General features: G+C 47.4%; 2 protein-coding genes across 3 annotated transcripts in view; one reads left to right on the top strand and one right to left on the bottom strand.

Moving 5' to 3' along the window:
• The window catches only part of HNRNPUL2 (heterogeneous nuclear ribonucleoprotein U like 2), a 473,541-nt gene that overhangs the window by 31,685 nt on the left and 428,008 nt on the right, over window positions 1-13,848 (bottom strand). The gene's annotated exons all lie outside the window — the stretch shown is intronic.
• Window positions 1-13,848, top strand: part of TUT1 (terminal uridylyl transferase 1, U6 snRNA-specific) — a 233,739-nt gene that overhangs the window by 149,816 nt on the left and 70,075 nt on the right. The window contains exon 8 of the mRNA XM_078660593.1: window positions 3,906-4,028. Coding sequence (XP_078516719.1) covers window positions 3,906-4,028 — 123 coding nt within the window. The remainder of the gene's footprint in view (window positions 1-3,905; window positions 4,029-13,848) is intronic.

Genomic DNA, 13,848 nt, shown 5'->3' with positions numbered 1-13,848 from the left:
CGGCAATGACGCTGAACTTCCTGTGATTCTGGGCAAATCACGTAATCTCCCCGTGCCTAACAAAAATGAATGTGTCCTCATGTAACGCAACTGGTGCTATTTAAAGCGCTCTGATACCCGATACCTTCGGGTCAGGTTCGTGCTATATAAAACTCCGTAATAAATAAATCTCCAGAACCAACTGGCTCTTTTTCAGCCACATTGTCACCTAACAGTCAAGACAGTGGAGGTCTTCATGGCATGATGGCCTCTTGTGTAGCAACAGTTCCACATGTCAGACTACACATGCGCCTATTACAGGAATGTCTGCCATATCCGTGGTCACAAGCGGAGAGCAATTTGGAGGCTCTAGTATTGGTTTTTCCCAGGGTCCATCAGTTTTTAAAGTGGTGGAACACACACAACACTCTGAAGGGCAGATCTATCTTGGGCCCAATTCTGCAAGTGACTATAACAGATGCATCACTCATGGGTTGGGGAGCACACATGGAGAGCATCACAGTACAGGGGACTCTTCACCCAAAAACATTCCACATCAATTTCCAGGTGCTCATAGCCATACAGATGGCTCTTAAAGCTCCCCCCCCAATATAGCAGGGAAGAATGTTCTTCTACGGTCAGACAATATTACTGCAATGTATTCCATTCAGAAACAAGGAGGGACACATTCACTTCAGTTGTCTCAAATGGCATAGGCCATATGGCATTGGGCCTCACCACATTTACCTCCTAGCAGAATATCTTCCAGGGGTGGACAGTTTAATAGCAGACTTACTAAGCAGGGCGCAGCAAGTCCACGAATGGGAACTCCAACCACAAATCCTACACAAGTACTTCCAACGTTGGGGCACAATAGACTTATTTGCCACAAAGACAACTCAAAATGCCTAAGCTTGCCTCCAGGCACCCACATCCACCGTCCAATTGCAATACTCTATGGATGAACTGGTCAGGGATATTTGCATAGGCTTTTCCACCTCTCCCACTCATTCCATATCTGATCAGGAAAATCAGACAAACATCACTCAAGATGATTCTTGAATCTCCAACCGGAGCATGAAATTATTGGAACTGCCCTAGTACTTCACAAGAAGCTTCACAACACACCAGATCTTCCCAGCACGGCAAGGGGAGGGCCAGGCACCCAGATCCCAAACCACTCAACCGAGCAGTTTGGCTCCTGAAGTCATAGAGTTTGAATATTTACAATTGCCTCCATAATGAATGTACATTCTTAAGGAGGCATGGCGGCCTACAACAAAAGCATGTTATGCAGACAAATGGAAACGTTTCGCACATTATTGTATTGCTCAAAATGTAGACCTTTGCACACCTGCAGTGCAACAGCTTGTATGCTACGTGCTACACCTCCAAAAGTCACATTTGGCATACACTTCCATAAGACTACTTCTAGCAGCCATTGTTGCTTATTTGCAAAATCACAAACATCAATCACTTTTTTAAAATACCAGTAATTAAAGCTTTTATTGAAGGTTAAAAAAGGGCAATTCCACTACGAACACCACCAGTCCCATCATGGAACTTAAATGTGGAGCTAACATGACTAATGTCCACACCTTTTGGACCAATCCATTCATGTCCGTTCCAGTTTCTGACTTGGAAGGTAGCTTTCCTTGTAGCTATGCCTTCCTTAAAAAAAATCAGTGAAATGCATGCATGAACTATTGAGGAACCTTATTTTCGAGTTTTCCAAGATACGGTTCAACTACATACAAATTCAAAATTCCTACCAAGGGTCATCTCTCCTTTTCACCTAAATCAAACACTGGATCTGCCAGGCTTTCCAGAACTAGAAATAGTGGCAGAAAGGGCCCTTCATACACTTGATATTAAACAGGCCCTCATGTACTGCATTGAGAGAACTACAATTTAGAAAGGCACAACAGCTATTTGTAGCTTTCTCGAATCCTAGAAAAGGTAACCCCATGTCAAAAGCAGGAATTGCAAGGTGGATTGTCATGTGCAGCAAAATGTGCTAAATAAAAGCAAAAACAAATCTGCCAACATTTCCAAGAGCACATTCTAAAAGAATGTAAAGTGCAACAATTACTTTTAACATACCACTATTCTATATCTGCTAAGCAGATACATGGACAAACCCACACACATTTACAACACACTACTGTGTGGATGTTGATGCCAGACAACAATCTCTGGTAGGGCAAACAGTTTTATGTACATTATTTCAAACAACTGCACCATCTAATGCCTAAAGCCATCGCCAGCGGAGTAATGCTTTACAGTCGATGTTTAGCTTGTGAATGTGCAGCTAATACGTGCAACGAATGGGGTATGTTACTTACCCTGTAAGCATCTATTTGTAGTATGTAGTACTACAGATTCACATGCACCCTCCTGCCTGCCTGGCAGGTAAAAGATGGTGTCAGATGTACACATATATGTATTATTGCACGCATGTTCAACAGCATCTACTATCTTATAACACTACATCCTCATTCGCCAACATGGCGGGAGAAAAAATTAACAATCTAGTCTAAAGAGCCGTTGGACTTGTGCTTTCCCTCAAGGAGGTGGAGATTCGATGTCATACTACCATTAAAAAAGACTCTTGAGAAAAACTACTTGTAAATTTCGATCCCAACACCAGATGGCAGAAATGTGCATAGCATGTGAACCTGACACACTACAGGCTACGAATGGATGCTTGCAGGTTAAGTAACGCAAGTAACGTAGTCCTTTTGGGGCTTCTTACCCTTCAGTCCAGACCAAAACCATTTTAAACTGCCTCAGGTGAGGATGAAGCTTTGCTCTATTTCAAGATCCGTTTTCTATTGAAGATGGTCACATGTAGGAAATTGGAAAGGACAGGGTTTACCTTGTCTGAGGTAATGAGAGCTAAGAAAAAGAATCTTGAAAGGCTACCTCCTACTCCCAGCCGGTTTCCGAAGGGAGTCTATGGGCAGATTGAAATGTCTGAGAAAGACAATGCCCATCTAATACTAAGGATATAATCCCCCATCCTCCCCCATTGTGTGCTGCACACAAGGAATCCAGCATTTACCAGTCCAGTTGCACACGTGCAAACCCCACACTCCATACGTTACTAGCATCTTTCATACATGTCCCACACATTATTATGAAATGACACTGCAAACAGAACAGCAGAGGAGCTATAGATTCAAGAGGACTGATGACAAGCATTCAGGTACCTTTTGATAATCAGCGGTGAAGGGACTGGTATCACCTATAGACATCACTGCTCCATGCTAGACGCTGATGTTTCACAGAATGGTGTTTAGATGGGACTCCTGCTTGATGATGATGACGAAAATAAAAACTGTGTGGATTCTTCAAGAAACTGATGGAGCATCATTCAGATAAGTCGTTGAAAGATCTAGTAGTTTTGTCTGAGAAGTGGGATCCTCAGGAAGCGTAGGAAAGAGTACAAAAGGAGATGTGAAGATACAAAGGAGACCCAGAAGTTTTAACTTAAAGAGCTGAACATCGGTGAAGAGCAGTGAGTCTGTAGAAAAATCGTTGTCCTGAGCATAGAACCAAGACTTACAAGGAAACTGAGGCTATTTCAACTGAAGGAAAACACGTTTGAGACCTCAGGGGTCTCTTGGCGGTTCCAGCCTTTGAACTGAAAGGTGTAGGAGAACTGCTTGTGGCCCACTTACTCGTGAAACGTCCAGAAGCCTTGCTTTGCCCTCTCAGTACTGAAATACCAATACTCATTGAAGTAATACAAATGTAAAATTTCTGTTGATGGCTTATTTGTTAAGTTTACGCTGATAGAATATTTCTTCCGGACAGACAGTTGCGGGTTCAGGACCTCTTTCAAATCCTTCAAGCCCCCCACTCAAATTATTTGTATCCTGGCTGTGTGTCAAGTAATACAACCTTGTTTCTTTTCACCACAGGAAACCCTTTTGGAGGTGGGCCACTACTGAACAATTATGCCCTGACTCTGCTGGTCATTTTCTTTCTGCAGACACGAACCCCCGCTGCACTTCCTACTGTTAAAAGGATGAAGGAACTGGCAGGTAACAGCCCTAAAGAAAGCATGAGATTGAAGATAATGCGAATGGAAGAAAGAAACACAAATTATTTCATAACCCAATTCAATCTTCTCCATGTTAGCTGTACTCTATTTTCACACCCCTTTTATACTCTCTCTCTCCTTATCTTGTGCATTTCCCTCTCTCCTCTTGATTAATCCATCCCGTCTGCTTCAGTCCACCTTCTTATGTTTAACAGTAATCATGTTCCACACTTGGCTGGTGAATCCTGAACTCTTGGTTGTAAATATTTGTTTTCTCTCCAGCAAGGCTGGACCATAATGAATTTGGTGTATTTCAAGACCATATTGATTAAAAAAATTCTGCTAGGCTTAGAGTATTTCTCTGCCGGAAGGAGGGCCTTTTAGACAAATTTCAGTGGTTCTTCATTAGATATTTCAGAAATTGACATGCTTGAATATTCCCTGGCCCCAATCTTTAGCACCATACAATAACATACTCAACAACATTGAACAGCCATAGAAAATATGTTGTCTGTCCCTCCTATTTTATGACTTGACCTCTTTGCAATCAGGTTAAGATACATAGAGCAGTCCTCACCCCAAATGTTTCAACTGCCAGATTTTGTACCAGATGTCTGTGTAAGGGAATCCTCAAGAGCTCTGCTCAAGAATTACAACAACTTTCTACAATTATCTGGGCTCTTTATTACATCTTAAGAGGAAAGACCATTCAGCAGCGTTTGATTTCAGTACGCAATTGTAGAATACCTAAAAGTTGGCGAAAGTAGTCATTGTTCCAAAAATGTACTGCTTATGGCAATAGAATGATTTTTTGTACTGAAGAGAAGCATTAACTGTGTGTTTCTTATGTTCATCTGCACTATGATCCTGTGTCTTGTATTCGAAGAAGGCCCTGGAAGACAGAAAAGAATTATCATCAGTGGTTCTGGAAGAAGAAAACTATGCTTCTGTAGTAGGGGATCTCTGTGTATAGTCATAATCTAGTGAATAGTCCCGCCCATGTGCGTGGACCCCAGAGCAATCAAAAATAATCTCTTTAAGTTGTCAAAAAATGCAAACCTGCACAGACACTCAAGAGAGAATTTAAAGACAGATAATGCAGCCTATATCCACAGGCTACACTGTCCCTTTTACTTTCAGTTCTTTTTCCGGCTCCTGCTAGCAGGACCCTGAAGCATTGAGCTCTCCCTTTTTAAGGGTTTATTTAGTGATTTTTCACTTTTTCAAGTGTTTGAGTGCTTTCATTCGAAGTACTTTGGTGCTTTCTTCCTGTGTGTGTTTCTGAGCACTCTTTTATTTGTCAAAATGCCTGCTTTGTTTGACAAATGCCCAGTGTTCTAGGAAGACGGCCAAGTCTGACCCACATGAGGTGTGCATTATCTGCCTTCCCTCATCCCATGTCCCAGAGGAGTGTGACATTTGCCAGGGCTTCTCTTCCAGGATCCTGAGAGAGAGGTTGAAGATCAGGCTCCAAGGCCTGGAAGATAGAAGACTAAAGGCACAAGGTGGGTCTGGGCAAGCTTCATCTGCCCATGCTGAGGCCTCTGGGGGGCTCCCCAGGGGCAGGAAGACCAGCAAGCGTTCCCATCCTCCGCCGGCGTCGACAGGGATGAAAGCAGTCTGTTCCCCGTCTCCCCAGGGCTCTGGGTCGAAGCGGCGTCGACGTTCGACGTCGAGGGGACGGACCAGGCCGCCGTCGAGGTCGACTGAGTCCTCGACGTCATCGGCGCCGTCGAGTCATCGACGTGGAGAGAGTTCGGCCCGGCGTCGGCGCTCGCCGTCGAGGCGACACCGCCGGTCGCCGTCGGCGAAGAGGATGAAGTCGGCGTCGAGGGTATCCTCGACGTCGAGGAAGACGGCGAAGACTCGCAGGCGCTCGAGGAGGAGACGGTCGACGTCGAGAAGATGACGGTCGCCGTTGCAGAGGAGCCGTTCGACGTCCAGGCGAGGCTCAAGGTCGAGACGACGACGCTGGTCGACGTCGAGGCGGCGTTCCTTGACGTCGAGACGGCGTTCTTCGACGCCAAGGAAGCGCAGAAGGTGTTCTGGCGCCAGGGATTCCTCTGGGTCCGCTGGGGCGCACCGGCGACGTTTGCCGATAGGAGACACAGCCTCTCCTTCGCCTCCACCTAAAAAGAAGAGGGAGTCACAGGGATCTGTGTACTCTGAGGTATATACACCTCCTAAGCCGAGGTCGGCTACCCCTCCTCCTCCTCCCTTGCCCAAGGATCCTCCGCCGCGGACTCCCACTCCGCCTCCACTTCCACCATTGCCTCCTCCTCATTCCCAGCCTCTGCACCCTCCTTCAAAACCGCCTGTGGTTCCGCCGAGGACGGCTTCACTACCACGGTACCCGACGCCGCCTAAGGGTACTCCTCACCCAAGGCGCCCAGTCAGGCCGCAGTCTCCTGCTCCTGTGAAACCTGTGGAGCGCCCGAAGCCGAGGAGATCGTGCTCTCGCTCCGGCCGGAGGGAGAGGTTGCGTAGTCGTCATAGGTCGTTGACGAGATCCAGACGACGCCACAGGAGGCGCAGGTCCAGATCCCATACGGACTCTTCTAGGACCAGGGAATACTCGCCGACTTTTTCGGAATCCCCAGGGACGAGGGTGTCGCCGGTGGACGATATCGTTTCATTTCAAGATGTTCTACTGAGGGGGGGCGGCTAAACTGGGCATCATGGTGACGGTGCCCACGCCCACGACATCCATGATTTTCGAGACGCTACATAAAAAGCACCTGTTTTGACCGTTGCTGCCTCTAGTACCAGGATTGGTAGAGCCCGCCAAGGAGTTGTTCCTTACTCCGGCGGTGACGAAGGCGGCTCCCCCCAGGCTCCTTAAGAAGTACCGGGCTCCAGATTCTGACCCGGCTTTTCTCAGGATGGATCCGGCACCGGACTCAGTCATAGTGATGGCGGCTAGGAAGCAGCATGCCACCACCCCGTCGTCTACGGTACCTCCTGATAAGGAGAGCCGCTGGTTAGACTCGGCGGGCAGGAAGGTCTGTGGGACGGCGTCTACTGCGATGAAAGCTGCAAGTGCCGCAGCTTTACTCCAACAATTCGCTGAGCTCCTTCCTCGAGAGAAGAAAGAGGACTTTCAGGAGATCCTGAATGAGGGGATGTTGGTGTCAAATCAACTCATCAGCGTGGATGCTGATGTATCTCTTCTGGCGGCGCATGGGTACTGCCATGGTGTCAACCAACGGCGCCACGCCTGGCTTCGCCTGACGTCTCTCAAGCCAGAGGCTCAACAGCGGGTGGCCAACCTGCCTTTCTCGGGGGAGACCCTGTTTGGCAAGCATGCGGACGATGAGATGGCCCGCATGAAAGCGGAAGCCGAGACCCTGACGGCCGTCGGGTTAGAAAAGCCCAAGGAAAAGAAGACCTACCGCCCCCTCCAGAGACAGTTCGGGGCACAAGGCAGAGGGCGAGGGCAGGCTTCGGGACAGCAGCAACAACAGCAGCAGCAGTTCCGGAGGCCCTTCCAGAAGCGCCAGAAGGGCAGAGGCAGCCAGCAGTCCGCAGCGGCGAACAAAGGCCCGGCTGGGTCTAGGCCATGAGCGGTTACTTCCCCAGCATCCGTTACCCACTCCGGTGGGGGGAAGCGTTCAATTTTTTCTGGCAGAGTGGAGAAAAATTACTCAGGACAAGTGGGTGCTGAATATTGTTTGCAATGGATACAGTCTTCGTTTCACCAGCCCTCCTCCAGCAATTCCACCGGTCAGTTTGCAGTCTCAGCTGCACGAACTCCAGGCGGAGGCCGATACCCTGTTAAGGAAAAGGGCGATAGAAGACGTACCTCTGTCTCAAAGGGGAAGAGGTCTGTACTCACCGTTCTTTCTGGTTCGCAAGAAGGACAAGAACGAGTTCAGTCCCATTCTGGATTTGCGACAAGCAAACAAGTGGATTCGCAGAGTGAAATTTCGCATGCTGTCGTTGCATGAGATTTATCCTCAGCTGCAGCAGGGAGGCTGGCTATGTGCTATAGACCTACAGGATGCGTACTTCCATGTGCCCATTGCACACAAACACAGGAAGTTTCTGCGATTCCAAGTCGGCGCCAATCATTATCAGTACACAGTACTGCCATTCGGGCTGAAGTCTGCGCCCAGGACATTCTCAAAGTGCATGGCAGTGGTAGCGGCACACCTGAGGAAGAACAAGGTGTTTGTCTTCCCGTACCTGGACGATTGGTTGATCAAGCCCTCATCCTTCTCGGAAGCTCAAGCGCACTTCCAGAAGGCGTGCGTTCTCTTGAACAGGCTGGGGTTGCACATCAACATGTCCAAGTCTGTCCCGACTCCGGTCCAGTGCATACAGTACTTGGGAGCCTCCATCAATACGCTGTCAGCAAGCGTGTGTCCTTCGGAGGAGAGACGATTATCACTCCTTCTGAAAGCTCAGGCTCTTATGACCACTCCATCTACAACAGTGAGGACGGTGTCTTCTCTACTGGGGTCGATGGCCTCTTGTTTCTTCCTCACGCCACACGCACGGCTGCACATGAGACCATTGCAGGAGTGCTTGGAGGATCAGTGGGATCAGAGGAAGGGGTCTTGGGACGACAAGATACGACTGTCTCTGCATGCTTTTCAGTCTCTGAAGTGGTGGTGTTCAGCGGAGAATCTCCTCAGAGGGGTTCCCTTCCACAAGGACATTCCCACACAGACTATCGTGACGGATGTGTCTCTCCACGGCTGGGGGGCGCACTCCGGAGACTTACAGATACAAGGAACGTGGTCCCCAACGGAGTCCACGTATCACATCAATTTCCTGGAACTCAGAGCTGTTCACTTGGCACTGAAGGCCTTCCATCCGTCCTTCCAGACCAACTCTCTGCTTGTTCAGATGGACATTACGACCACGATGTATTACTTCAACAAGCGGGGGGCTCGGGATCACGCACTCTGTCACAGGAGGCGCAGGCGATCTGGCGCTGGCTTCTAGCCAGAGGACTGACGATAACGACTACCCATCTGCCAGGTGTGCAGAATGTTCAGGCGGATGCACTGAGCAGACTGATTCAGGAAAACCACGAATGGGTCATAAACGACGAAGTACTAGGAAACGTCTTTGCAAGGTGGGGGACTCCAGACGTAGATCTGTTCGCCACCGCCGAAAACAGCAAATGCCGAGACTTCGCCTCCAGGTACTACCAGCAGGGGACGCTGGGGAATGCGCTATGGATCAACTGGTCAAACAGATTTCTGTACGCTTTTCCACCCATTCCCCTGATTCCGGCGGTGCTCATCAAGCTGTCCCAGTCCAGGGCGCGGATGATACTGATTGCCCCGGAATGGCCCAGACAGTGGTGGTTCACGGACCTGCTTCACCGGTCTCTCCTTCCTCACATACGGCTGCCGTGCCGGCCGGACCTTCTCACGAAGTTCGGGGGGGCAGATGGTGCACCCCAACCTCTCGTCTTTGAGTTTGGCGGCATGGCTCCTGAGTATGGCCATTTTAATCTACCAGAGGATTGTATGAAGCGTGGCTCAGTGGTTAGAGGCGGCAGACCTGGAAGCTGAGATCAGCCGTGGACCAGGGTTCGATTCCCCGCCTAGGCGGGTCTCGGGCACAAAAATTCCACGGACATGACAATTCTCGCTCCGGTGCCTACTCGACTCACGGGGTCACACTCTGCGACTCTGGGCAATAGCTTGCTTAATCTCCACTACGGCCCCTCGCGGCGGGATGCCTGGCTTTCGCCTTGTGAATACCCTGCCGGGGTATCTCACAGGGGAATACCAGGACGGGTTCCCTAAGCAAGCGCCTTGAGACCCCTGGGTGATTCGTGCGCTATATAAATCGAAATACATTTACATTTACATTTACATACTGAAGGAGGCTAAGCGACCTTCCACTAGGACTTCCTATGCTTACCAGTGGAAGAGATTCTGCATCTGGTACAAGTCCAAGAACTATGATCCAACGACGTGTAAGGAAGATGTCATCCTTCCGTATCTTCTACAATTGGTGCAGTCTGGCCTTAATGTCCATTCCATTGTTCATCTTGCTGCGCTGACTGCCTACAGGAAATGCCCTTCACAGACTTCCTTTTTCCAGATCCCTGTGTTCAAGGATTTTTTGGAAGGCTTGAAGAAAGTGTTCCCTTCTGTCTGGCTTCCTTCGCCTTCCTGGGAATTGAATGTGGTGCTGCCCAGATTGATGAAGGAGCCTTTTGAACCTATTCATAAGGCTTCGTTGCAGCACCTGTCCTGGAAGGCGGCGTTCCTCGTGGCCATTACATCGGCCCGCAGGGTGAGTGAAATTCAGGCGTTGTGTTGCCAAGAACCTTATACTGTATTTCATGCTGCTAAGGTTGTTATGCGTACTCACCCTAAATTTCTTGCAAAGGTTATCTCGGATTTCCATGTTAACCAGACCATAACGTTACCTACGTTTTTTCAAAATCCTTCATCTCCAGTGGAAAGGTCTCTGCATTCCCTGGATGTTAGGAGGGTGTTGAAATTTTATCTGGATAAAACCAAAGATATTCGTAGGTCAGACTAATTGTTCATCAATTATGGATCTGTCAGGACCGGTCATGCTACCTCGAAGCAGTCTATCTCGAGGTGGATTGTGTCCTGTATACAGTTGTGTTACTAGAAGGCTAATAAGACCTTAGGGGGTAAACCTAAGGCTCATTCCACCAGGGGCAAAGCTGCCACGACTGCTTTGCTTCGTAATGTTCCCATTGCGGAAATCTGCAAGGTGGCCACTTGGAAGTCAGTCCATAACTTTGCTAAGCATTACTGTCTGGACACTGATGCCAGGACAGACGCTCAGGTTGGGCAGGCTTCGCTGCGAAATCTGTTCGCACAGTAGTAGTGTTATTTCTTTTCTCTCCACCGCCGCTTTGGTGTGGGGATGGGCTTGCACAGAGATCCCCTACTACAGAAGGAGTAGTTTCTGTCCTGTAACTCCAGTTCTGTAGTAGGGGTAGCTCTGTTATAGTCGTAAGCGCCCACCCTCCTCCCCGGTGGAGAAAGATATTCATGTAAGGAATGCTACAGGTCTGGCGTGTTACGCCTTCAAAAAAGAACTGAAAGTAAAAGGGACCTGCTGTGCATTCTGGGATACTGAGAACGTTCTGGATGGTTCTCTTAAAGGCACAGTATCCTATTTTGAGCCACATAATGGCAGCCTATGGGGGTTGTCTGTCCACTCCTTCCTCTCTATCATTCCAGAGGCTTTTGCTGAAAAAAGGAAAGCTTTCTCTGTGGAATAAGCTGGAGAGGCTATGCTGTTTGTGGGTTTTTTGGTGGAATTTCTAGTTGAAGTACTGGACCGTGTAGCCTGTGGATATAGGCTGCATTATCTGTCTTTAAATTCTCTCTTCGGTGTCTGTGCATGTTTGCATTTTTTGACAACTTAAGAGATTATATTTGATTGCTCCGGGGTCCACGCACATGGGCGGGACTATGACTATAACAGAGATACCCCTACTACAGAACTGGAGTTACAGGACAGAAACTACTCCTTCTTCAAAGCCAGTTCCTGAAAAGAAGAAAATTATGTTTGACCAGTAAACTCAAAAACTGGTTCTCTCCCTCGACTTTTGAGGTGGCCAAACGACTCACTGATACTGCCGCTAAGGTGCTGTCATCCAGCCTTCCACAATTGCCTGCAGCCAAGCAAAAAATGTAATTCTCAACTGCTGAGAAATCAACAGCAAAATGTCAGTCTGTCTGAATTTATCGCAAATACCAACCAGAAATCTTTAACATATAACTCACTGTCAGCTGCCTTTCTAATCTCTGTTGCTTTCTTGTCAACTGTATATTCTACATGTAGAACATTGTACTGCCATGTGAAAAGAGGCTTCTGTGAAGGTTGCCCCCTTGCTGATGACAAAGAATTTTCCATTGATTCATGCTTCTCTTAAATGGACTGATCCTTCATCTGTTCCAGCGAACAAAAGGCTACAACTTCTTCAGAGAATACCTCGTTGATCATTGCATTTCAGCTGTCATCCCATTTGTTCCAACACCATCATTTCTCCCACTACCTGCACCAGTTTTATGGGTTGCAAGGGACAATTTATCAGCGCTCCTTTGTCTGCTAACATGCTGTTGAATTTAAATCAGCCTGTGACACTGCTGCCTGCACCAGAATCCTTGGTTCCTGAACCATCAGTTACAGAGCCTTATAAATGCCAGCAGCAAATGCATCATTTTCACATCAATTACAGGAACTTCTCAGATGCCAGCAGATCCTTAATCGGTTAGGCAATTAGGTTTCATATCTTATTGTATCCAGCTGTAAAAAGATTGAAGACTGCAATTGAGTCCAGTTCAAGAAAATTGAAGAAATAGTGGCACGAGGGAGGTGGAAGGAGATTGGGATGACTAACTGTCAGTTGCCTTTCAAATCAAAGCAGCTCTTCAAAGGCTTTAGATTTGACCAAATGCATTTGCAGAAATGACAGTTATTGCCCAGGTAGCAACTATTCCGTATTACAGATCCCTTTTGGGAAGGTTGCAGAATTTATTTGTTAGTCATATATGGTCCCTGAGGAAAACTTCACTGCATACTTGTTAGACGTAAGGTCTGTCAGGCTATGTATGTTTTAAAGATTTCCCGCTTTGAGTGATAAACACCCAGTTGATCCACCAAGACAATACAACTAAGATCTTGTACTTCAGTTAGTTGGACAGGTTAAGGTCACGCCGATTGTCTTCATGAGCCCAGAGTCTTTAGCATTAGTCGATGAGTCACAAGGAGGACTCTTCGGCAGAGCATGTGTCTGGAACAGACAATGCATGCGCAGTTGCACTGAGTCACAGTTTACTTGCAGCAAACCACAAACGGTAACTGGACAGTAGGTGGGTGTTGATCCTCCAGCGATATGGATTCACTTTAGGTCCTTTTCTAACCTGACCAGAACATGGAATGCTTGATGTAGAAAACTTTTTTAATGGATTGGACTGACAAATATCTGTATGCATTTCATCTGATTCCTCCAATACCCAGGGTGCTTTGCAAGATGTGGTCAGAACATTGCCTGATCATCATGATCGCACCAGAGTTGGCATAGGCAGCGCTGGTTCTCCCATTTGTGGTAGATGTCAGCCAAAACTCCGACTCAATTTGCAAAAGACATTCATTTTCTGTCAAGTGATGAAGGTAAATTACTTCCATAGTCATGGTTCTTAAACTTACCAACCTAACTGCTTAAGACTTAGTATTTGGTGCATTAAGAGTGCAGACAAATGTAGTAAGTGACCAGATCACACTCTACTCTAGATTCACGAACTGAAATCGGCCCAATTTGTGATGTTTTGTCATGGAGATGGGCTTTGCCTTTACACTGTGTTAAGTTAGCATGAGCTTATTAGAAGTTTAAACGCCATTTTTCCTCTCTGCTACTTCTGCACACGGCACACAATATTATAAATGTTTAGAGTCTAGCAGAATATTTTGCTTCACACAAGAATAATATGTTTTCCTATAGTATCAGCCCTGCTTGGTAAGCTATGTCTGAACAGTGAGTTGTTGTTCGGTCTGATCAGCGCACCTCCTAGACATAACACATCTGCAGCTGTGGCCACCTCTGATTTTGGCGCGTTTAATAATGCACTGCGCAGAGCATGCACACACAGTTTGGAGAACATTCGCATGCAGAGTCTCTATGCGCAGTTCTGTGTAGGAGCAGAATCTCTGCGACAGTTCTAATCATTTGAATCTATTTTCTCAACATCCATTCTTGCTCGGCCTGCTCCACTTGGCTTGACCTTAAAACACTGTTCTAAGATTCCACTTTTGAGCAGTATCTAGAAAAAATTTAAAGATAAGTTCAGCAAATTGTTATTTGCATT

Source organism: Lissotriton helveticus, chromosome 9 (genome assembly GCF_964261635.1).
Source record: "Lissotriton helveticus chromosome 9, aLisHel1.1, whole genome shotgun sequence".
Taxonomy (NCBI): domain Eukaryota; kingdom Metazoa; phylum Chordata; class Amphibia; order Caudata; family Salamandridae; genus Lissotriton; species Lissotriton helveticus.
This window is presented reverse-complemented; position numbering and strand designations above follow the sequence as displayed.